Genomic DNA, 25,841 nt, shown 5'->3' with positions numbered 1-25,841 from the left:
AAAACTCGTAGCGGAACAAGCATTTATAGCTTCTCTGCATGGGTGAACGCTTCACTGCACTGTGTGTTCGCTCTTTGTGTCACGCACAGTTTCTGAGGGGAACTTGCGTTTATTATTGTGATACAGTTATCCCATCACATTTCACATAGCTTTCCAGTGTATGATGAGTATTCAGCAAATAGAATATGATATATACATGTATACATGTACGTGGTTTTCTTGTTTTCGTTATATATTGTATTTGTTCGGTTATAACGAAATTTCGTTATAACGAAAGAAAACTGCCGGTCCCGAGCATTTCGTTATAACAGGAGTGCACTGTATCTGGGCAATTCCGCAGTTAGATGGACATGACATGGATAAAAGAAATGTGCCTCTTTATCTTACTCTTTAATCTAGGTATCAACTAATGCCATGGATGTTCACCAATCATTAAGGTCTTTCAAATGCAGTAGATTTTATTTTTCGTATTTACTGATTTCGCGAGATCTAAAACCATCATTTAAAATGAACATATGGGACTAGGGACGCTGAAATTCACTTAAATGCAAATTACAGTGGGTTCCTTTGAATTTTTTTCCTCAAAGTTTTGCTAAAGGGTAAAAGATGAATACATTTAAATACTCCAGAAGTCATGTGACATTCTGTCAATTACAAAAGGTTGAAATGACCTGCGGAATTACTCCGGACAAATGTAACGTTACTAACCGTAACGTTACTAACCATGCTTTTGGGGGTCTAGCTAAGAAATTATTGGTCGAACTGCTCAAAAAATTTGCATGAACATTAGTCATGATGCAATAATTGAAATTAATGCCACACTTTGTTTGAAGTAACCTGAATTTTTGCACACTTTTAGTTGCAAGACATTGATTTTTTTGTCATGTCCTTTTTTCGTATTGTTACTAACCAGCCCTTTAAGTTGCCATAGCAATTCTAATATTTCTTGGATTGTATTCATTCTTTTCTGTATCATAAACCTGGGAAGGATGAACATGTTTTTGACGTAATTTTGCCTTGAAATCAATAAATGGTAATTTAGTAGTAAAAACAAATATCCAAATTTGTTCAAATGTAACGTTACTCACCGCGGAATTGCCCATCTACATTTTGGGAAGCTGATATGTCAGGTTCCTGTTTATTAGGAGTTGATGCCACAGCAGGTATACATTGTACCAGGATCCCGTAAGAAATGGGTTTGAAGGAAGTCAGACATTGTCAGAGGTTGAAACACTTTAGAGAGCTTGAAATATCGTCCTAAGGCATTTAATGATGAAATCTATTTGCATGATATGTACATGTACCATCTTTGCTAGAACAGGGAAATCAAAAATCAAACATCACAAGTGGCAAGTAGTTCACACAAAATCCCTGAATATCCTTTGACTGCATGCAAGTCAACATGTTCCCTCCATCACAGCACAAGGGAAATTGTTCATTCAATGTAATGGTCATGATGTGACTGCCTGGGCGTGGCTCATGTGTTCCTTTACGTGGGGTGCAATCTTGATCCGTTTCCGCCTCCTCGTCCTCTTCTTCCCTCCACTCTCACCATCCTTGCCATCCACTGGTCCTCCTCCTCCTCCTCCTGAATGAACATCCTTTAACTTTTTCTTCTTCTTTTTCACTGAGAGGGGGTTTGGCCCTTTTGGTCCCTTCCTCTTCCTTTTTTTCTCAGGGTCCTTGTCACCCTCGCCCCCCATGAGTTCTGTCAGCATCTTCCTCTCACTGTCTGTAGGGTTGACTTTACGTGTGGTGAGAGCTGTCGCCTGGGTAACAGAGGACTCGGAGGGTTTCTCCAGGACGATGGCATTGAAGTGAATGTAGAGGAGGGGTGTTCCGGCCATCCTGTTCACTGCTCCACTGAGATCAGGATCCTATGACATACAGCACACAAAGGAGAGAGAGAGTTCATCTCAAAAAGCATGTTCCAAAACTGAATCGTTTGTCAAAAGAAGAAACTGGTACTAGAACACCACAGCTCAGTAACCAAAGGGTTAAAGCACAATTAGAAGACAGACTATGGCATAGCTTTGCCATGATCCAGCTACTGCTCTGTGCAGTGAATGCCAAGATAGGTACAGTTGAACCTCTCGTATCCGGACAAGTCGGGACCGGGGCTCATCCGGATAAGGGATTTGGCCGGATACGGGAGACTCAATGCTTTATACATGTACATACAGGGGAAACTCGGTATAACGAACACTGCTATAACGAGATATCGGTTATAACGAGGAAATTTTCTCGGTCCCAAATTTCCTTCCACGCAAGTCTATGTAAAATGCTACTCTTATAGCGAGATCGGCTATAACGAAATAACTGCTATAACGAGATAAATTTTGTGACTTCCAAACAAAGAAAAACATAGTCAATCAAACCTGCTAATAGCGAGGTAAAGCAAGATGCCTTCGGTAAAGCTTTACTTCGCCTGTGCTATCATCTTCCGAGATTGTAAAGCTTGCATGCGCCAAAAACTGTCTTGTACACACATAATCATTTTCTTCAGTGCACTCCAGCTAGCAGTGCATGTTGTACAATGTACGTGTAAGTGTGTGTGTGCGCGCACACTGATACATGCAGAAAATGTGGTGGGACGGCCATATGTATACATGACATCATCATGACGTTTAGCAGGTGTGAGGCAATCTGATGCTGTGATTGGCTTTCTACGAAGGGAATTCCCCATCTTCACACACACGCAGTCATAATGTACATACAGAATGTGTCACATACACACACAGCATTGTGCAGACCACTGATATTCAAGCTTTCCACGCAACACACACCCATACAAAACCACATGCCAATCCACAGACGATCTTGATACAATCGCAAGCTATACGAATTCAAACATTGACTATTAATAAGAAACACATTCTTGATATTGGATTTCCTTGGCGAAAAACATCTTCTTACCCATAAAGGTGAGTAATTCCCTCACACACAATATCAAGTTATCAGTATTGATTGAAATATGATGGGTAGTCCCACATGTGCAAATTAATGTCTTTATGTTATGCCTTCTTTTATGCCTACTGATATAACGAGATATCGGCTATAACGAGGAAAATGACTCGGTCCCGACCATCTCGTTATATCGAGTTTCCACTGTATACATACACATGTACTAATGTAGCCCATTGTAGTACCACATGTAGTAATGTGTATACCGCAACCTTTTCATTGTTACACTCAGTAACAGACCCCAAAATAGAGGTTCGTGTTTGCAAGAATGAAATCATTTTCTTTTATAAATTCTTGGGATGATTTACCTAAATAATTATTAAGAAATGTATCAAGTACCGGTATATGTAATTCATATGTGTTTGTGTAGGAGTTCTCAAGGAGTTGGGAATCCCCCTTTCCTCCCGTAATTCTTTAAAAAAAAAGATAAAAAAATCATGGCGATATTGCGTCCGGATAATAGAGAGATCCGGATAAAGGGAGGCCGGATAATAGAGGTTCAACTGTAGATTAATCATACGTGTACCAAATATAAGCAGTGCACAGCATATTTGGTTTGGGTTGTCTTTTTCCGTAATTCCTGGGTTTTTCCCCTTCGTTCCATCACAGAAATCATTGCGGGAATGCTGTAGGAATACGTAATTCATGTTCTGAACTTCAGAATTGTACATGCATTTCATAATGGGGCACTAAACACGTAATGTTCAGTACTCATTTTAGCATTTTTTTTTTTGGTCTTTCTGTCAAACCCAAAACAGTTTACTGTAAAACGAGAAATGTTCGCGTGCATTTTAATTTCGCGAATTTCGCGGCACAAAGATTCCCGAAAGTAAAATGCACGCGAAAATTCTTGTTTACACTATATGCATTGAATGCCAGTGGCATTTCGCGAAAATTTCATGCCGCAAAAAGAGCCGTCGCGCTCCAATTCGCGAAAAATTCATGCCGCGAATATATCATGTTCTACAGTATTCTAATTTCATATCACAATGCCTAAATGTAAAGAAATATTTGTGTTGAAATTTCTAAAATCTGTACTGTCTGGAGCCCTTGTACACAATAAGCAAACAAAGAAATCTAAATGATAAGCTTGACACACCCCCTGACACCTTGGTAAGATTAGCCCTGTTGGGGAAGTAACTCTACAAACAGAATGGTTTTATTGGAACTACACTCACTGAAATTTTTAATCATTAAACAAAAACAAAAAACTAAACAAACAATCAAAAAATAAGAATACACAACCCAAAGAAAACACCACCACACAAATGATGGCACAACAAAACAAACAAACAAACAAACAAACAAACAAAATGCCTACAACTATGTCTGACCTGTGTGGCAACAAAGTAGTGGTTCTTGTTTTGGTCAGCTATCATGCTCATGATGCAGCGGAAGGCAGACACCGGTTTCTCCTTGTGACCGCATCGTCTCACCTGGTATCGCTTGAGGATGAGGTAGCCTCCGTAGACAGCCTTTCCAAGGGCTTCAACCTCAGAAAGAATGCAGTTCGTAGTTGTCAACTGTCCAGAAGGAACAGAAAGAAGTCAAACAAACAAAGAATTGGATCACTCTCATTGTGAACAGATCCCTGAGGATGATGCATATTGACTGTCTGACTAAAAAATTGATAGGATAAAATTACTACGAAGTCTGTGGTGCATTCTACAGCTTAAACATGTAAAGAGCAGAGACTTAAGGACTTATTGTGATAGTTGTTTTCACCAAAATTATGCAGAATCATTTACCTAATTATCCATTTAAACTTTATAGATGTGACAGTAGCATGTGGATGACTTCAAAACGGTTGGCTAATCACCGCACATTTGAGACTACACAAATAAACATGCACACATACAAGCATGTACAGAGTACACAAGAGTGAACACGCAATAATTTGTGGTGAATTGTATGGTTTTCTCCAAAAATGCATCCCACTAGCATGTTGACATACAATGTAAAGGCAACTGTTGAACTCTTTTGTTCTCTGTGCCTGACGAGTGAATTCATCCATTATACATGTATACAACCTGTACAAGTACAATTGTAGATACACATAAACACACACACACACACACACAAATAAACACACACAATGCACCACACACATAATGCATCACACACACATAATCATGTAGGCCTATGGACAATAATGAACACACCTGAACCTCTCCACCCAAATACTTTGGCATTTGCTCCTTGATGTTGATCTTGCGAAGCAGCGCCATTTGGGTGAACGTCCCGTCGACCAGGATCTGATGAGGCTCGCGGAAGTTGAAGTTGTTGCGGTAGAATCCGAGGTACTTGCGGGCATGCTTGTATCTCTTGACCTTCATGGCTACACTGGGGGTGTCAGTCTCTTTTCTTCCACTGTTTTTATTGGATTACTTTATCCTGTGTCTGTGATAAAAGATGTGTGTGTGTGATTCCCACTGATATGTATTTTAAACAATAAAGTTTTCTGAACACAGTGTATTTCATTTTTCAGCTAGGCTCACAATAAACATAGAATGCTAAATGACAAAGTCCACAAATATGACATGTGACAAATGTTACATGGAATTTTCAGTATGGTTCATTCATGTGAGTCTAATATCAATGTTGCATATTAAATGAATTGTACACAACATACTGCTGTACATCTCACTAGATCATAGATGAATGAGGCAAAGGCAGAAAAAGTTGTTTGCATGACACAAGCCAATCTAAAATCATCGAGATTGACTAATGTCAAAGGGTGCGACTGAGAAGAGAACAAAAAAGACGACGTAGTTGAATAAATCACCTCTTGCCATTTCACAGATCTACTCAGCTTTTACTTGTAGTATTAAATGACATGTACCGCCTACCGGTATTTCATGATATGAATGAAAGGACTCTGAGCGAGTCTGAGGGGTATTTTTGAGATGTCATGGGATAAACTGGTGCAGCAAGGTATTTCAGAGCATGTGATATTAAGATTAAAGACTCTCCTTACTGCCCTGTACTGCACTGATAGTTGCAGTAATTTCATACAATAGAATTTTGATCAATAATTACATTCACAGCAATTCAACCATTTTAACTGGCATGCCATGACTACGTTGTGAGTAGTAAGACTGGTAGTAATCAAGTGGTACTGCCCAGAATGTGAAAATTTGACATTGCAAGCTTTTTTCTCTTTTTTTTCTCTTTTTTTTGTGTGCTAAGAACACAAATTACCCTCAAGCTAAAATTAAGACATGTATAAAAAACATTATTAACAGCCAAACAAAGCAAAGTCAAACTTAAGTAAGACTAAGAGCTCAAAGACCAACTCAAGCATGATGAGTCGTGATCGTGAGTGATCCGCCAGTGCGTGCCCATCGCTTACAACGAGTGTGAAAAAACTAAACAAAACAACCCAAACACAAAATTGAGATTTAAGTGTTAAGACTTCCGACTTCGGCACAGAACATGAAAGCTTACCCGTACGACAGTTTCAGTTGTGGCCGACGCGACGATGTGGGACTTCTCGTGCTTGCGATTGTGCCATGGGCCATGCGACAAGACAAACAAGAACACACCGCTCAGCGGTGTGTTGTAAGGACGGCAAGCCGAAGCACCGGGGTTCTTCTTCGTGAGACTTCCGTTGGTTTCTTCTGAGCCGCAGCCAGCGATTCCGAATTACGCGCGGTGATGCAACTTGTCACTGTCGATTTTGACACTTTTCCTGCCCTTCGAAACAATAGTTGTAATCTTTGTAAATTTACATGCTATTTAAAGTCTGCCGAGTCATCCACATTCATCACCGAAAGCAGTTTTCAAATAAAACACTTGGTGTTCAAAAGAAGTAGCAACAACGTTCCGTGTCAGCACGCGTCGCGACATGTAGACCCTACATACAGTAGACGGAGATCCACGTGTGGCGAACAGGGAGTGGGTAACGTTTTAACCCAGAGGCGAACGTCTCGTATCCTCAGACCTACCACATCACCAATTATACAAATCGCCCATAAAACTCGGCGGGAATTTCAGACGATTTTCAAAATTTCACATCACGTAGCACATACGACAACTCCATGTATAGATTTGTGGAGTTTACTATGGTCTTTAAGCAGAGACACCAATACTCTGAAAAATCTTTACAAATTATTACACTGAACAATGTTGATGAGGTGTAGAAGTGTATGCATGCCTTTTTCTTTTGCTCTGCTTCCAAGTAGTACGAGCCCCAACCACAGAAGTATCTGTGGCCCCAACTCATGATGATGAGGCTGCGTGTCATCATCCTTGTTCGTTGCGATTGGTTATAAAACTTTTGAAAACATTCTTATTCTTCAATACAATCACTATAAATTCTGAAGCTGTGGTACTACTTAGTATATATAACTAATCTATATTTGTTCAAATGTAAAAGTCTGTTAATCACCCCGATGTCTCCTTTATAATAATATGGAAGGGACCAATCGCAATAGTGCTCACAGCTAATATGTTGTTGTTGTTGTTGATAGATAATTGCTCATGATAATGATATGATTTTATCATGTATGGTTGTTGATTTTATAATTGGCAATCAGGGCCGGCAGAACGGGGGGGGGGGGGAGGAACTCGCCCCCTTTGAATTGTGAACAATACATTGGAATATAATTATAGTGTGTGAACCCCTTTAAGGCCCCGCCACATTTCTCTTTCTTTTTTTTTTACCTCGGAAGTGGCACCAGGAAAAAAGATAGAATGTGGTAAAACAAACTCTTGTCGGTCGCATGTTGAATTTGGAGTGGGTAAGGCCTTTTTTTGTTTTTGTTTTTGTTTCTTTTCTTTTAGTCTTTCTTTTTTTTTTTTGCTTGTCATGTGAAGAAACCTGAAAGTATAGTTGTGCCAAAGGGCTTTTTCTTTTCTTCCCCACCCCCTTTTTTATTTTTTGCCGCTAGTGTTAGCTGATGAAACCCGGAAGTGGCACCCAGAAATACGTGCCTACTGCCCCCCCCCCCACACACACATACACACACACACACATACACACACACACACACACACACACACTTTTGAAAAATGTGGTGCCAACCGTGGAATTGGGCATAAAAGTTTTCCTCGCACTCCTTAGAAATAATTATATGAAAAGAAAATAAAAATAAACAAAATGGTAGGCCAAGGCCTATTATGGCATAAAATTGAGAAAATTGTTTATCCTCATCTACTCTCCCTCGGTTATGGTTGATTTTGATGATACTGTAACCCATCCTGAAGCTTGAAGTAGAGGTGGACAGATTGAAGAGCTGAGAAAGAAGAAAAGGCATGGCCTTTGGACTTTGTGGGGTCACGTTGAGACCATTCCAGCTCATCCAGGCATTGTGATACTGCACGCATAGAATGTGAAAAAGAAAATGCCAAATTGTCATAAAACAGAAATATATTTCAACAAAAAGGAGCAAAATGCACATCCGAAGTAGTAAATAAAGAGTGTCGTAACGAATCACCACAGTACTACACGTTGTATAAAACCAAAGATAACCAAGGAGGTAAGATCGTGAGAAAAGCTTTTGGTCGAGTTTTTTTTTTACCTGTACCTCTGTGCGATTTGTACACGGGTTGACTTGACTCCGTGTGCCCCATCTGTACGTCCAACGTTCCTAGCTCGCCCTTCTTGTCCTCCCGGAACATTCTGCTTTACCTTTACACGTCGCCGGTACGCCTACATCCGACTTAGTTGAAGAGTTATGCTATACAGTCATCATGGTTTTCTATTTCACCAGTAACGGTAAGAAAGGCATAGGGGTTTGATGACGTTTGAAGTTAAGTTTTTCTTGATGAAACATGCATTCCACGACCAGATTGTGTATAGAACAGGAGAGGTGTGATGGGAAACAGAACATTGCAGTCCCACCCGTTGAAAATAGCGTATGTAGGTTCTACAATTTAAGTGAAGAAGCTGATTGAGTGATGTGTAAGTGTCGACAGTCTAGATTCTAGATCTACACTGCACCGTGCTGAGAATGGTAGTACAAATACCCACAATAACGATTTAATGATGCATCACTTATTACACGCACAGCTAGAGCTACAGTGTCTTTGCAGAAATCTTATTTCTAGCAGTTAGATCTACCCCATATGGCATATCAGTTCAGGAAACTCACTCACAAGGGGGGGCCCCTTCTTATAAGTAACCCGTCCCCCTTATAAGTAACCCCGTCCCCCTTATAAGTAACCCCCGGGGCACCCCTTATAAGGAGTCTCCACGCTTTTTTGCTATGCAACGTGAAAATGAAAGGACTGCGGCAATTCGCTTGATTATGTCCATAAAGCTTCACAAGTTTCCTAGTTACTCACGAATAATTTGAGCAAAATCGGTTCGAGGCATCATATCTAAAATCATGGATTTAAATGCGATGTCAAACGACCCATGCGAATGCTGAAATGCGAGCGATTACTGGCGTGAGTGTCGCCAGGCGCGGCGGCGCGGCAATGCTTGAGTGCAGAAGGGCAACTGAGTACGGAGACTTTCGTTCATTCAGGTGGCTTTATTTTTCCTTCATTTAAAGCCACCTGAATGAACGAAAGTCTCCGTACTCAGTCGCCACGTCTGCACTCAAGCATTGCCGCGCCGCCGCGCCTGGCGACACTCACGCCAGTAATTGCTCGCATTTCAGCATTCGCATGGGTCGTTTGACATCGCATTTAAATCCATGATTTTAGATATGATGCCTCGAACCGATTTTGCTCAAATTTCGTGAGTAACTAGGAAACTTGTGAAGCTTTATGGACATAATCAAGCGAATTGCCGCAGTCCTTTCATTTTCGCGTTGCATTGCAAAAAAGCGTGGAGACTCCTTATAAGGGGTGCCCCGGGGGTTACTTATAAGGGGGACAGGGTTACTTATAAGGGGGACGGGTTACTTATAAGGAGGGGCCCCCCTTGTGAGTGGGTTTCCCGAACTGATATGTACTGTAGAAATGCCAAATGGGCCTAGCACGGCGCCCAGGGGCCAGGCCCAGCCCAGCCAGGTAAATTACAGGCAGCTACACCTAGCCATTACAGGGACAGGTTCCTTGCCTGCCAACAGTGTGGTAAATTGCTTTTGCAGTAAATTGAAGTCCAAAACTGCAAAAGATCGTGAAGATCACACTCGCAAAACTCAACAGAACAGTCACACCTACTCCTCTTGCTTGCACTGATCAGTTCAATTGCAGCTGCGCCATGTCTGTTCTGTGGCTGGCTGTGTTTTGTGCATGTTGTGAGAAACTAAATCATACGGTAATCCACGTTGCAATTTTGTGGAAAATTTTGCCTAAATTCTTTTACTTTTCTAATCTGGGAGTCTTACTTAAAAGACTAATTGTTGAATTTGGGTTAGATAAATAGATGTGAATGTGACAAGTACAAAACAACCCCCCCCCCCCCCGACAAATATTAATACGCTTTAGAACACTACCATGGTATGTCTTTTTGATACTAATGAAGACATGACTTGCGCGCAAACTCACACAGGAAGAATGACCTACATACTAACACTTACATCTAAGTTGATTTGATAACTAAATGAAGTGACGACTGATGTATTCAACTTATCAAGGTCCAAAAGACAAGCTAGCTGGTAAATTGCTTCGGTCATCGCCAGATCACCACAAACGCTGATTGGCATATCACTTGTATAGAATCTACTATTCTTCATATCTATTTTTCTTGTTGTTTTATTTAACGTTAGGTTTCCCCCCATTTTTTAAACTTTGAAAAAGTAATCATAGACCTAGTGTAATAAGATTTCCTATGTTAATAATGCTAGAGATATAGTAAGTCTGTATTTTTTACAATCTCATTGATGGAAAATGATATCCAAAGGTCAAATCTTTAATATCAATGATATAGAATCTCAAGTTTCATATTTTTCTAATTACTAGGGCAAATGTCTTTCGCAATACACAGAGCAGCGTATTGCATATGGTACATGTATGCACACAATACATTTAACAAAAGTCAGTAGATATGTTTTACAGTGAATTGCATTGCAATGCACACATGTGCCATATAAAATGTATGTAAATGTAGTAGACCATGTATTGCAAACTAGCTGCCTGTATGAAGAAGATGTTACCAGCAAAAAATAACTCCATGTGAAATACATTATAGATTTGATGTACATCCCGTAACAAATCTGGAAACATGACGTAAGAATAACCAATTAATGGAGAAGACAATCATGTCTTTTTCACAACCTTTATGATTAATTCAGTGCAAACTAATGACAGAACCAAATGAATTTAAGTACATGTGATTAAATGTATTTTAGCTTTTGATTCCTTGCTGATTCCATTTTTTTTGTCCCCGCCGAATGAGTTCGAGCAGGGGACTATGAAACGGGCTCCGTACGTGTGTGTGTCCGTGTGTCCGTGTGTCCGTCTGTCCGTCTGTCCGTCTGTGCGTCCGTGTGTGATCAAAATGTTCAATTTGCTACTTCTCTGTCATTTATGAGCCAATTTTGATTCTGTTTGCTTTATATGATAGCACTACATGGGAGCTTTGAAATTTCTACACAGAATTTCAGTTGTGACCTTTGACCTTGACCTTTGACCTATAATATTGTACATTTTGCTTCAAAATGCTACTCCTTCGCCATTTTTAACCCGATTTCGATTCCGTTTGCTTTGTGTGATGGCACTAGGTGAGGGCTTCAAAACTTCTACACAGAATTTTGACCTTTGACTTCTTTGACCTTTGACCTTGATTTTTGACCTATATATTGTACATTTTGCTACAAAATGCTACTCCTTCGCCATTTCTAACCCGATTTCGATTCCGTTTGCTTTATGTGATGGCACTAGGTGAGGGCGTCAAAACTTCTACACAGAATTTTTACCTTTGACTTCTTCGACCTTTGACCTTGATTTTTGACCTGTATTGTACATTTTGCTACAAAATGCTACTCCTTCGCCATTTCTAACCCAATTTCACTTCCGTTTGCTTTATGTGATGGCACTAGGTGAGGGCTTCAAAACTTCTACACAGAATTTTGACCTTTGACTTCTTTGACCTCTGACCTTGATTTTTGACCTATATTGTACATTGGCTACAAAATGCTACTCCTTCGCCATTTCTAACCCGATTTCGATTCTGTTTGCTTTATGTGATGGCACTAGGTGAGGGCTTCAAAATTTCTACACAGAATTTTGACCTTGACTTCTTTGACCTTTGACCTTGATTTTTTACCTATATTGTACATTTTGCTACTAAATGCTACTTCCGGCGGGGACATATATTACGCACCGCGTAATTTCTACTTTTTTAAATCTACAGTTGTATCGCCACCATACACAATCTACGTGGGAGAGGACAAGTATGAAAGTAAGTTTAAAGTCAAACCAACAATATTTAAAGCAGATTTCTGCACTTTCTTTTTCCACTGCAGAATGTTTCTTACTTTATAAAACCCATTGCATGCCCCAGCCAGGCACATACAAGCTTAACCTGTTGAGGACGAGTCCCAAGTATACTCGGGCAAGGGTCTATGGGGAATGCTTGTTGTAGCAAAATCAGCCCGCCCTGGGGGGTGTTTCATGAAACTTTTTGTCAGTGATATACACCGACAACTGTTAAAAGCTACTGAAATCCTTGCGTCTGATTGGCTGATAGCAAATTTGTCGGTGAAAACCTCCGACGAACTCGTTGATGAAATGCCCCCCTGAATGGGTTAACATGCCAAGCTGTTTTATCAGCAGTCAGTAATCCATCCTTACCGTCTTTGTAGATTAGCAAGCCCACTCCGGTGAAGCAATGTGCGTCAGTCTAACAGGCAGGCCATGTTAACACAGTTGGGATTAGGGGAATTAGATTTTTATCTCTTTTCATTGACAATTCAATCTGTGCCAATCAGTAAAGAAAGCACTCCAACATGCATGCCAATCAGTGAACATGGGACAGTAAGGGTTAATCAAAATTGCCCTCTGTCAGGGGAAGATAACAGTATATTAATTCCACATGCCCACCTTTCCATACAAATCTATGTTTTATTTCTGATGGTTTACAGCATGTTCATGTATTAATTTTGCCAGTCCCATAATCAACGATGTTTCAGTTGGAGTTGTCTCATCTGCAACATTCAACTGCTTCCATAAATAACGACAATGCAACTGTATGTTCTATGTATTCCATATTTTATCTTTCTATCTCTCACTCTCTCTCTCTCTCTCTCTCTCTCTCTCTCTCTCTCTCGCTCTTACAGATGAAGAGCTCATCAAATATGGCTTCCCTGAAGATGTGTGGTAGGTGTAAAACTGAAGTTACCGTGGGCTACTAGCTGTATGAACCGTCAGCCAGACATTTTGATATTGCAGACCAAATGTTCACAAATCTATTTTCGTGCCGAATCCAGGATGCATACAGCCACCAAGAATGAGCAATCAAGAGAGCAACTTTAGCATACAGAGTGGCTACATGTTTGGAAAACAAAAACAAATAAACAAACCTGCTGGAGTAAAACTGCAGCAGGTAGAAACCAATGATTTAAAACTAATTATAAATATTACATTATTATGTTCGTCCTGGTTTGTTCTGTAAATTTGTATCAAATTTCTCCACAGTTTGGTCCTTCACATAACAGGAAATCTGTGCTTTATTTCATCTCAGACTTATTCATTCCAGATGGACAAAGATTTAAGATTAAAAAAAAAAAATATTTCTTTTCACAATGAAAGATAACTGCATCATGATATGCTGTAATCATTTATTTGGTTGGTTGTTTGTTTATATTGCATTGATGATACAAAACGTAGATATTTGTACCAAGTGTCTCAAGACAAATTCTCTGATGTTTGATTTGTATCCCCCTGCAAAATGCATAACAGATTTATCTAGAAACCTAAGTCAAGTTACCATTTCAATGAGATAAAAGTGGTCACTTTCATTTCTACATATATGCAGATGCAAATCGCAATCTGAAAAAAATGATAAAAACTATAACAATGATATGAAAGTAAGCAAAGCAAAGGCAAATCTTTTGCCGTTAAGTACATTAATTTGACATATATTATTAAGATAAAGACTGAAAAAGAGGCTCTGACCAACGTTATGTATGTAGCCGTAAGTTCAAATGAAGACTGATCTCTATTCTGGGGTTTAACTTTCAACTGCTGAGTACAGCTCGAGTGTATGCACCAGTGACTGATATGTTGACTCTATATAAATGTTACAGCTTTTAGGTGAGCAATGATTTTCCTCATTTTCCAGGTTCCATGTGGACAAGCTCTCCTCTGCCCACGTTTACCTGAGGTTAAAAAAAGGCCAGACGATGGACGACATACCCGGGTCAGTGTTAGAGGACTGCGCTCAGCTGGTGAAAGCAAATAGTATACAAGGTAGATATTCAAAGTCAGGGGAAAAGAGTAGGCAAAGTCAACTTTGATAGAGATGCTGCTACAAGTGTACATGTAGGTGTATGCCAAGCAGCCTGACATGCTATGCAGCAGTGCCCTTCATTTGACCTGCATGCCACTTGTGACGTGTGATTGCAGACCTACCTCGTCTAGCGCAAGTGGCATAATGTTTACTGCTCAATGGTCCTCAACCTTGTAATTGCGCATTTTGATATGCTACAACGTATGCGATCAAGCTTTACAAAATGACTCTGGAAAGATATGCTGTAAAGTATTCACATCAGTTGATCATACATTGTACATTGTAATAATGCAACAAACAAACAAATTGATTGTTGACCCTGTAATATGATTAAAATGGATCAATAATGTTAAGCTAAAGCTATAGTCTTTGCTCAAGACATTTGGCAATTTAGAAGAGATCATTATGTGGGAATATTAGGCATATTTGGGCTTTTTCATTGTGGATGGTTTCATTATACTCCATGTATTTATTCTGGGATGTGAGTGTGGTACTGAAAAGAACCTACTCAATCTCGACATTTTGTTAAGCATGGTCTTACCATTCTCATTACCTGAGAGGAAACCTTCAAAGAATAGATCGAGGCTAATGGTGCAAAAGATAAACTGACCTCTGTCCCTGCTGGTTTACTGTTTCCCTTTTTGTTCAGGGAGCAAAATGAATGACATCGCTGTGGTCTACACACCTTGGGAAAATCTCAAGAAGACGGGGGACATGGCTGTAGGACAAGTGGGCTTCAAGAAGGCCAAAGAGGTTTGTAGTATTCCCTGCATTTCATTTTCCACTCATGATAGGTTTCAAGCATTGAGAAATGGAACAAAACAAAGCAAAACTTGAAGCTGACCGATACAGCTGGAGACCGTGTAGCAATTCTGCCATTGTACAGATGAACCTCATAATTTGTACCTGCAAAACTTAGATTAGATGAAAAATTAGTATATTATTAGTCACTTGAGCATAATGATGCCAAAGTTTATGGATACCAAAGTGATGTGATACAATTTAGGTAAGGTTTGGTGCTAAAAACTAGAAAAGCTGCTTGTAAATAGAAACATAGAAACCAAAACAGTGGCTGAAAGTCAAGTTTCGTCTAGTCTAAAGCTTAGTTTGCATTGTTCGCCAATTGATACTAATGCTGGAGTGCCTTCTTTGCTGATTGATGTAGATGTCAGGACACTAGTTGTCAATGAATGGAGACTACCTAATCCCCCTAATCCCTATCGTGTCACCATGGCCTTCCTGTTGGACTTAGGCACAACAATGCTACTCCTATTATTTGTGACCCACTACAACAAAAGGATCCTAAAGTCGCTGACAGCTGAGCCGAGAAAAACGAGTTTTAAGTCACATCATCAAAATTGGTCAAAACAATCGGATTTCTGTTTTTGGCATAATTTTGTAGTGTAAAGTTTTGTCTATCATCTGCCAAAATTTCGAAGCTAAATGATCAAAGGAAAGGCTAGAAATCAGCGTTTTTCTGGGCCTTGATTTCCCAACTTTCAACGTAACAGAAACGTGTCCGAAGATTTTTTTTTTAGTTAGAGCCGCAGCTAGACTCCGCCCCCTAGCAAGGAGGGAGTGATCTTATTGGTCAGTGAGTGGCATCCTGATTACTGATTTGTCGTGGGTAGACCGCTGGCGCTAAGCTTGAATGAACATCGCGGAGGTCACTAGGAGCATACCTTCTATTGTCAAGCGGTGAAAACTGTCTCGCCTCCCCTTGATCATGATAGCGTCAGAAGGAAAACTTTGGAGGCGTTTTTCTCAAAACTCTGATTTCCTCGACCACTTGACATGCGCTAATAAAATGACCGATATATCCGCAACCGAGTACCTTTAGGAGTTGTGTTATATATATGAAATTAAAGCAGAAGAGTAAGAGTATTATGTCATGCCATTTTCAGAAAATTATCCTCCCCCGACTTTCGGATCCTTTTCTTGTAGTGGGTCACATTTGAAAGTGGGCTAGAGCCTGCATACAACTGGTCAAGTTAGGATGGATTACTGAATGCTGTTGACAATGCTTTTGTAGCCTAATTGTAGGTGTAGCCAAGTTCCTTGGCACATGAATAGTTAAATATAGTTTAATAAGTTTAATAAGTTATCTCCAATGAAGGCATTTGGACCCATGCTTATCAGTGTCATTTTTTTTTTCTTTTCTTTTCTTTTTCAGGTCAGGACAGTAAAAGTGGCAAAGAAAATAAACGAGATTGTGAACAGACTCAACAAGACGAAGAAGGAGCTGAAGCCTGACCTGAGGCTAGAGAAAGAGGCCAGGGATCGCGAGGAGAGGGAAGAAGCAAAGAAGGAGCTGAAGGAAAAGAGGAAGCAAGAGGAGGAGATGTTAAAGCAGAAAAAAGAGCAGGCAGAGCTTAGGCAAGCATTCCTTCACATCCTTCATTTCAAAGTCTTTTCTTTCACATCACTATTAGACAGTATAAATTTGCAGTTTTGAATATGGTCGAACCTCATTATATCAATTAAGGAACTTGAAAAATACCTTGACATATCGTGATTCTTGATATATATTAAGGGATTACAAACAACCATAAATGTGACCCTGCACCTCAAAACAAACAAAAAGTCGCCAGACATGAATTTTTAGTTAAGACCATATTCTGAAAGAGCAGACTCTAAGCTTTAAAATGATGTATAACTCAAATCAAATGGACTCTCCTAACCTATCTAAATGTTGGAAAGAAAGCACAAACTCAGGAAAAGTGTGAACTGAGAAAAGAGGCGCTGAAGTACAGTGTCTATTCAAGCGCTTAACCTTTACCAAACCGTGCTGACTGTGCGATGAATGGGACAAAAAACAGGAAGTAAACCACCAGAGTGACAACAATGAAGGGATTATTAGATTAAGCTGAAATTAAGCATGCCTCATTAACACATTCTGTCCATAATTAGTGCAAACTTTCAAAGCAGTAGCACTATCCTTTCAAAAGTTATTAGAGTTGAAAGTGAAGAGTGTGGACAAGGTTTTTCAGAAATGAAAAAGGGATTCTAAAGACACACCTAATCACACTATTCTACCAAAAATGTTTGAGATAAACTGCTAAAAAAAATACACTTTCCTGCCCGTTTCATGATACCAAATTTTAGCATAATGTAAAAGAAGACCCGCTCTTTCAGAAAATATGAAAAAGTCAAGTTCGGCTAGGTTGACCCATTTCACTTATTTTCAGTCCTCACGCAAAATCAGTTTGTGCGACTTTATGTTCGTTTTGAGGTGCACGGTCACAAATGACAAAATTACTCTGTTATAATACTCTTTTGTCCAATCAAACTTAAGAACAGAATTCTTCTGCACCTTTTGTATACCTCCGCTAACGAAGTGGCCGGAGGCATTATGTTTTCGGATCGTCCGTCCGTCCGTACGTCCGTCCGTACGTCTGTACGTCCGTCCCGTTTTGTTTTTGTCGATATCTCCAGAACCGTGTGATGGTTTTACATCAAACCTGGTATGAGGGTATATCCTGGGGGGATAATACATGTACTTTGTTTGGATTTTAGGGTCATGGGGTCAAAGGTCAAAGGTCACAGGTTATTTTGTGAAAAAAAACCTTTTGGTACAGTGTTTTGCATACTATGAGACATGAACGTTTAACTTGGTGTGAGGGTAGAGTATGACAAGACAAATATTCACTGGTATTTTGGGGTCAAAGGTCAAAGGTCACAAAGGTCCTTATGATATAACAAAAATAAAATATTTTTATAATATTAAAAATGTTAGACCCATAAACTTCAGTTTAAAGCCACTGATTAACATTGTGTTTGATCGATTTAAAAAAATTCTTAAACTGAGCTGCCTGACCAGTCTAATAATGTTCAGATGGATGACAAAACAAACAAGAATGCAAAAATAATGAAAGTAACACATTAACTATGAAGATATCTATGATAATTGCATTTATTCTTGGTCTGAGAATAATTCTAGCACAGTAGTCTATCGAGGTGATTTATGATAAGTTTGAAGCAAAATATTTTCACAGCTAATTTTTTACACCATATCAGATATTCTGATAGCATTTAGGACCATGCAGCTCAGATTTTTTAAACCGAACATAATGTTAGCCAATGCCTTTAAGTGTATGGTTATTGGTTAGAGTATATTGCCAAATATTTACCATTGAAGGTGAATATTCTACACATTTGTGACAAACTTATCATTTTAATATTTTGCCAATTTTGTGAAAATGTAATCACACATTGTCCACATGTACTACTGTATCTAGACCTATTAGGAGAATCATGCATTATGGCGGAGGCATACCAGTCGCCATAGCGATATTTCTAGGTTTTTTTTTTTTTTTGCTATTAGCTGTGTAATCATTATGTAGCAGTTGTTCAGGTGTTACGTAGGTTTTGAGGGTTTTGGTGTTAAAAAAAAAAAAAAAAAAATCCACTCCATGATAATCATAGTTTGCCTGCATGATAAGAAGTGAAATAAAACCAAAGAATTAAAACATTGAAAGTTTCATCAAAGTATGACAAAAGAAAAAGGATAGATTAATGGCATTTTAAAGTTTCACATACATTCAAAGAACAGTGACCACTCTCATCAACAATGTAATGACCTCACAAATCTGCCATCAGTCTGCTTACATTTTGTGTGTGTTTTTGTGTTGAATATCTACTGCTGTTGTTGTTGGGCTTTTTTATATTAAATAACATGAGCAACATCATCCTGCACATCAAATAGTACTTTTAGACATTGACTATGTCCTTTTCTTATATGCAGGTGTGAATGGCATAGAGACGAAAGTTTCACAATAGATGTTAAACTTTAATTCCATAAACTTTCTTTAGTTTTGTCTAATTTTGATAGAACTCTATACATACTGTTGACTTGGACTTCCCTTTTTAGTTACAGGCAACAGTGAAATTCCTTTTCAGAATAAAGAATGATCATCATAGATATGAGCTTAATGCATCTAGGTGGTAGAAACATTTAGGGAAAAAAAAAGACTGTTTGGGCAAGTGAAACAAATAATGGTATGAAGGAACAAGCAAACTGCTGTTCATGTGAAAATAGACACTAGACTATTTTGATTCCATAAGTTTGCTTATCTATCCCTGTATTCTCTCCTGATATTGTGTCATCCAGGAGTTACAAGTCACTAATGAGGGAGGAAAACATGACATCCAACGCAAACAACACAGAAGAGGATCTCGAGGACGACTTCATGTAGCGAATGGCAAATCTGTTGTCACTGTGAACAGATTGACATGGTTGTCTTGTGACTTTTGTCAACGAGAACAAAATGTAACACCTGATTCAGACATTCAGGAATGATCCTCGATCTACAAAGTGGATTGCACAGAACAAGGAACCTTGCAAAGACCGAAAAAAAAGCAAGCTACTGAACTCAGGATACTCTCTTGTGCATGTACCAAGATAGAGGCTCTGGTCGTAGTTGTCTTGCTTTCGATCATCAGTGCAGGAATGCAGTGCGCTCTTCTGGGAGCCAGTGTCTTCGCGAGATGATACCAATCTACTTGTTGCATTGGAATAGGCAGTGCTTCAGTTTCCTGGTGAATGTTGTATAACAGTTTGGAGGCAAAGCTGTGATATGTTGCTTAAGAAATCAAAGATCACTATGCATGGTTACGAGCAATTTTTGTTTACCAGAAGATCATGCATGCAAAGGAAAGAAAGTGACTGCCACAGTGACGTTTTGCCTTGTAAATCTGTCGGAGACAAGCAAAATAGCAATGGCATTATATGTTCCTTATCCAATGTGGATGTAGCAATGATGCATTTCTATATGAGATTATAAACAAAGCTAGACAGAAAAAAGCAAGATGGCTGCTTCAATTAAATAAATGTTCTGTGATCACTGCATGGTTCCCATCAATTCCTGAGTACCAGAATATTGTAATGTAACGGGTGGTGTTACATTTGGAATGTTATTATGAAGCAGAAATGAAGGAGCTCAGGTACAGTTTTGGTACATTTCATCGATGCAAAGTGTTTATTCACAATCGTTCAGAAATATCATGATGAAGTTCAATGACAAGTTAAATGACGAGTATGTACATCAGAGTAAAATATAGAAGTATCAAGATGCAGGAGAGAGAGCAAAATCAAGTAGAGGTTGACTCTCTGATGTCGAAATCATGATCTCTCTTGGGGCCTTGGAAAGAACACCAAACTTGGAAATGTTCAATGGGTGATGGGTGAGAATTTTGGTAAGACATCCAATCAAAAAGGGATAACTAAAAAGAGTGACCAAAGGGGTTGTCCTAAGGGGTGATGTTTGACCAATTAAAAGAGGGGGGTTCTTTTGTGGCGGAGGAAGTATTATAAGATAAGGGGCAGACAAAGAGTCTGGTGGTTCACAAGGTGTGTGTATATAATCTTTGAGTAATTAAACCGGGGACAAAGAAGGGTTGTTACAAGGGTGATTGAATGACTCCTTGATGTAAACATCAAGCAAGGGTAATTAACGACAGGAAATTAATAGTAAATAATCTTGGTGTTATATTCTGAGGTGAGTTTACAAAAACAAGGGAATTTAAGTTGAGTTGTTAATGAACAGGAAGTTATCCCCAAAATATCCTAAATATACATTACATCCCCTTTTGTTAGGAAATTAAAACTCCTCTCTTATTTTTGTTTTGTTTTTGTTTTGTTTTTGTTTTTGTTTTGAGCTGGAATGGGTTTGAACACAATAATTCAGTATATACTGGGTGACAAAATTAAAGGCGATTGACCATGTACAAAACATGCTTGTGAAACCGTTTATCATTGTTCCAGACTCTTTCATACTTTCTCTCTTGCTCAAATCCCTACAATAATAATTTTCAATTAAATCAATTAAACCACTTACTGTAAATGAAATGCACGATAAAGACATTTACCTTCTGCCTAAATAACTCAGTCGTGCCAAGGGGGTTATGACACATATAATATGATTTTACCACTGAGTGAACTTTCCTTGTCTGGTATGTATTTTCGGGAGCTATTCAAGTTACCAAGTCAAAGAACACTTCATATTCAATAATGTCTATACCCCTTTTAAGTTATAGAATAAAACAAGACAAATTAAATTGTGCAGACTTATGCACTATAATAATACATGTATTTACACAATGTTGTGCAGACTTATGCACTGTAAACAAGCATTAATGTGATTTTGCCTATCAAACAAAGGCAATTCTGGTAACACAAAATAAAACATTCGATCTAAATAACAACTTTGAGTGCTTGCATATAATGCACTATCCATGCATATATCTGTATAATAAAATAATTGGGAAGATATTAGGAACGCTCAAGGAATGAAAGTCAAGTCTATGATCCAGGCAAAATGTCATTCAATTTTGAAGGACTATCATAGAATGTCATGGCTTACAAACCTTTTCTATTTAAGCATAAATGCAAATTTCCCAATTGATAAAAAGTAAAATATGAAATGAACGAGGGAACAAGCACTTTCAAGCTTGCTTTCCTTCTAACAAGTATAATCTCAACTTGCAAGTAAATGAATGTTCACTTAATGAAACAATAATCGTTCATGACAAGTACTTTCAAACTTGTATGTATTCATGTCACATGTATATTACTAGAAACAATCAAATTGAGTCAAATGTCATCCATCAATCCACATTGAACTATACTTGATCAAATCTTTCACAAAAGAGTATGCTGAAATAACTTCAAATTTCATCCACTGAATATCTCATCAATATGGTGGAAGGTCAACAGGGCACTAAAGGTATTCATAGCGTCTATGTTAAAAGGGGCCCATATACTTCATATTGAAGTATCAACATAGAATAAATTCACTATCAATCCTATCCTGTTAAGCAAAGGTTTCCTTCCATGCTCTTCCATACTGATGTCAAATTGATGAACGATTGAACAAGTACTTTCAAACTTGTTAGTATCATTTAAACGAGTCATTCAAGCTCGTTACACATCAAATATTGATGCCATATATGATTAATATCGTTCAAACACTAGCTGGGCATACTGTCTTGCAAAAGATAATAGTAGTCAACATTAAAATGGACAGGATGACTTTCCTAACATAGCCTTTGTTTCACACTAAAAGGAAGTTACATAACGTGAGAACATAACTGATAACACAACATAACGTAAACAAAGCATAACAATATTCTTTTTTTTTGTTCACCTGGAACTCTATGCTACTTAAAAAAGATACATGAGACTATTTACATGTTATACAATCATCACGAGAATTGGTCAGTCTTCTATTGTTTTCCCTAATTAGGTCTGTATAGTTAGTACTCATGTACTATCTTATGTCCAAAGGTGAAGTCATGTTGTTATATTGCCTGAGGAGGCTGTCATGAACTGGTCAACTTTATTTTGTGTTAGCTGTCCAGCTACAATATCATGTTATTTGTGGTCAAGGTTGTTAGTGGTGAACAGTTCAAGTAATTATTCGCTGGGCAGTAGTCATTGGGGGCACATTGCATTTCATTCTGTCTGTCGTCAAGTCTAGGTTCAGTGGAACTGTAATTGGGTCTGTTAGTGTTATGGTCAGTGATGGTAGGACACATTTTACGTCATTGTTACATGGTGAAAATGAAAGGATATTAGTTGTGCATGTTGTTTAACCATGCTGGTAGTGATTATTATTTTTTTTTTTTAATAATAACAGAATGAGAAACTCTTGATTGTTGAAAAAGAGAGTAAAATTATACCATTGACTTTATCTCTAGTGAGTGCAGCATCCGATAGTACAGCCTATCTTAAAAATTAGTGCAGACTGCCAATAACATTGCCAAATTCTATATAATGTACTCCATATTCCACTCTCATGCTCGCTCTCTTTCAAATTGGAACAATGAAAGTGTGTTTCACTTACCGGTCACGATGAAGGGTTTCACAAATTAATGTTGATACATAAGATGCCAAGGATGTGTCGAAACAAGGTAACATTCACACAAATAAACAAAAGAATAAGTGCATGTGTCCAAATTGAAGTGTCACTGTTCGGGAAATCAATTCCATGGATTAATTATCAATTTCAAGTGTCTATAATGTCTTCTACAAATTTTCTGTGGGTCCCGGTAGTCCTCGTGGGTTGTTGGGGTTGAGTTGATTATGTCGTGTGTCGATGCTAGTTGACGATGTCCGTGTCGTACAGCTGTGGTCGCGGGAACATACATCATGGGCGTCGTCTGGAAGGTCTGACTGTCATCAGCGGTGGGGTGATCAGTCTGTCAATCCTGTAGTAATAAGGGTAGTTCATTGTCTGGGTCGTCGGTATCAATCATCTTCAGTTCTGGTGGATGGTTCGTCATTGAATGGCAATGTTTGGTTGAAATTCAAATTCAGTCAGGCAAAAAATGGTTGCTAAATGTGAATGCAGCGGTTCTAGTGAAGAGTTGTCACAGAGCTGGCAAATTGTGCAATGATAAGTTTCGTCAATTAGTCTTTGACATCCACAGTACAGCAAGACAAAAAATTATTGGTCCTGGGAAGATGAAACTTTGCTCCCTTTATTGGTTATAGGTGGCAGTTCTCCACAACTTTGTTTTGCTTGCAGCAGCTGATGTTGATGTTGATCAGCAGTGTTTCCTTGTTTTCGTAGCAGTCAAGTCAAAGAAACCGGATTCTCCTCGATGTTTTTGTGATGAATTCAAGCCGGGTTCTCCACCATGTAATGTAACGGGTGGTGTTACATTTGGAATGTTATTATGAAGCAGAAATGAAGGAGCTCAGGTACAGTTTTGGTACATTTCATCGATGCAAAGTGTTTATTCACAATCGTTCAGAAATATCATGATGAAGTTCAATGACAAGTTAAATGACGAGTATGTACATCAGAGTAAAATATAGAAGTATCAAGATGCAGGAGAGAGAGCAAAATCAAGTAGAGGTTGACTCTCTGATGTCGAAATCATGATCTCTCTTGGGGCCTTGGAAAGAACACCAAACTTGGAAATGTTCAATGGGTGATGGGTGAGAATTTTGGTAAGACATCCAATCAAAAAGGGATAACTAAAAAGAGTGACCAAAGGGGTTGTCCTAAGGGGTGATGTTTGACCAATTAAAAGAGGGGGGTTCTTTTGTGGCGGAGGAAGTATTATAAGATAAGGGGCAGACAAAGAGTCTGGTGGTTCACAAGGTGTGTGTATATAATCTTTGAGTAATTAAACCGGGGACAAAGAAGGGTTGTTACAAGGGTGATTGAATGACTCCTTGATGTAAACATCAAGCAAGGGTAATTAACGACAGGAAATTAATAGTAAATAATCTTGGTGTTATATTCTGAGGTGAGTTTACAAAAACAAGGGAATTTAAGTTGAGTTGTTAATGAACAGGAAGTTATCCCCAAAATATCCTAAATATACATTACAATATTATGCATTATGCAGGTGGAAAAAAAAAAATGGTGACTGCCATGGTGCCATTTTGCCTTGTAGTTCTGTCACAGATGGGCAAAGTAGCAATGGCATATTATGTTCCTTATCCATGTGGATGTTGCAATGATGCATTCGTATATGAGATTATAAAGAAAACTAGGCAAAACAAATCATGATGGCTGCTTTGATTATCATTATTTGTGATTATTGATATTTCTGTTTCCAGTAGGATTCAATGTTCATGAAAGATTGGTTATGGTTTAATATGTAAAGACTTGTCTTTCTCAAATGTCATCTTCTGCTTCATTAAAGCTCTCATTAGTCTTTTTTTGTCATATTCTTTTTTTTTTTTTTATTTCAGAGGGTTGATTGAGGGGGAATGTGCCTTACTCTTTGTTTTACAGAGGATCCAAATGAGCTTGTCCAGTTGAATAGTATTGTTCTTAGCAGACGCTGCATTCTTGAGGTAAAGGCAAAAACTAGTACAGTAATGAGAATCCTGCAAAGAATGTACTCAGGGGATTTCACAAAATGATGGTCTCTGTGAACTCAAGCTATGTTATTTGTTGTTTTTGTTGTTGTTTTTATTTGTTTGTTTATTATTGGTGATTTTCTTTTCTTTATCTAGTTTTAAAGGGGGCTATATCCTGACCAAAGCATCTATTAATCTCATGCTACTGTAATGATATGAAACTACTGATTATTGCATATGTAACAGTGAAAGAAAGCACATGAAACAACAAATCTGCTGTAAGAGCAATGATTGGCAAAATCATTTGATTCGTGCAAATATTGGTTTTCTGGATCCAATTGTGAGAACTTCTTGGCATTAGTATCATGCAGTTTAAATGGCCAGTTCTGTATTGTACACTCTGTGTGCATGTACTTCTGCATGTTTTCGTCACATTGGAGAGTAAAGACTCAGTTACTCAATAAATATGAATTTCTTTTATGTGCGTACACCCTGCAATGTGTGTCACTTCCTTTATTAGGTTGGTTTTCAACACCGGCCACAGACACCCATTGTTTGATATAACTGTGTGGTTATTTTTTTTCCCCCAGGTTTTTGTTGAGGGCATTCATAGACAAGTGTGTGAACAAGTATCATGTAGACAAAAGTCATGTGACTAGTGAATTTACATGCAACAGGTACTTGTTTCTATTTTCTCATAGTGTCTTCTTT

At 38.5% G+C, this 25,841-nt stretch overlaps 2 protein-coding genes across 2 annotated transcripts; one reads left to right on the top strand and one right to left on the bottom strand.

Annotated features, from left to right (window-relative positions):
- Positions 1–1,376: 1,376 nt before the first annotated feature.
- Positions 1,377–6,770, bottom strand: LOC139729395 (rRNA-processing protein UTP23 homolog). The gene is made up of 4 exons (XM_071640324.1): positions 6,412–6,770; positions 5,127–5,364; positions 4,299–4,487; positions 1,377–1,877 (listed from the first exon to the last, which is right to left on the bottom strand). The coding sequence occupies exons 2-4, from the start codon at positions 5,298–5,300 to the stop codon at positions 1,452–1,454; spliced, it is 789 nt and encodes a 262-aa protein (XP_071496425.1). The 5' UTR covers positions 5,301–5,364; positions 6,412–6,770; the 3' UTR covers positions 1,377–1,451.
- A 1,797-nt stretch (positions 6,771–8,567) lies between these two features.
- Positions 8,568–20,186, top strand: LOC139729394 (coiled-coil domain-containing protein 25-like). Its single transcript, XM_071640323.1, has 7 exons — positions 8,568–8,683; positions 12,215–12,262; positions 13,140–13,179; positions 14,144–14,271; positions 14,961–15,064; positions 16,485–16,687; positions 19,422–20,186. The coding sequence occupies exons 1-7, from the start codon at positions 8,659–8,661 to the stop codon at positions 19,504–19,506; spliced, it is 633 nt and encodes a 210-aa protein (XP_071496424.1). The 5' UTR covers positions 8,568–8,658; the 3' UTR covers positions 19,507–20,186.
- Positions 20,187–25,841: the final 5,655 nt, after the last annotated feature.

This window comes from Diadema antillarum, unplaced genomic scaffold (assembly GCF_040938485.1).
Source record: "Diadema antillarum isolate AM-2024a unplaced genomic scaffold, OU_Dant_1.0 seq00000238_RagTag, whole genome shotgun sequence".
In the NCBI taxonomy this organism is placed as follows: domain Eukaryota; kingdom Metazoa; phylum Echinodermata; class Echinoidea; order Diadematoida; family Diadematidae; genus Diadema; species Diadema antillarum.
This window is presented reverse-complemented; position numbering and strand designations above follow the sequence as displayed.

Coding starts and splice junctions, on each gene's coding strand:
- LOC139729395 (XM_071640324.1), bottom strand. CDS start 5,300: ATGAAGGTCAAGAGATACAAGCATGCCCGCAAGTACCTCGGATTCTAC. Junction 4,488..5,126: donor ATTTGGGTGGAGAGGTTCAG/GTGTGTTCATTA, acceptor CCTTCTGGACAG/TTGACAACTACGAACTGCAT. Junction 1,878..4,298: donor ACTACTTTGTTGCCACACAG/GTCAGACATAGT, acceptor TGTATGTCATAG/GATCCTGATCTCAGTGGAGC.
- LOC139729394 (XM_071640323.1), top strand. CDS start 8,659: ATGGTTTTCTATTTCACCAGTAACG. Junction 8,684..12,214: donor TTTCTATTTCACCAGTAACG/GTAAGAAAGGCA, acceptor TTAAATCTACAG/TTGTATCGCCACCATACACA. Junction 15,065..16,484: donor GCTTCAAGAAGGCCAAAGAG/GTTTGTAGTATT, acceptor TTTCTTTTTCAG/GTCAGGACAGTAAAAGTGGC.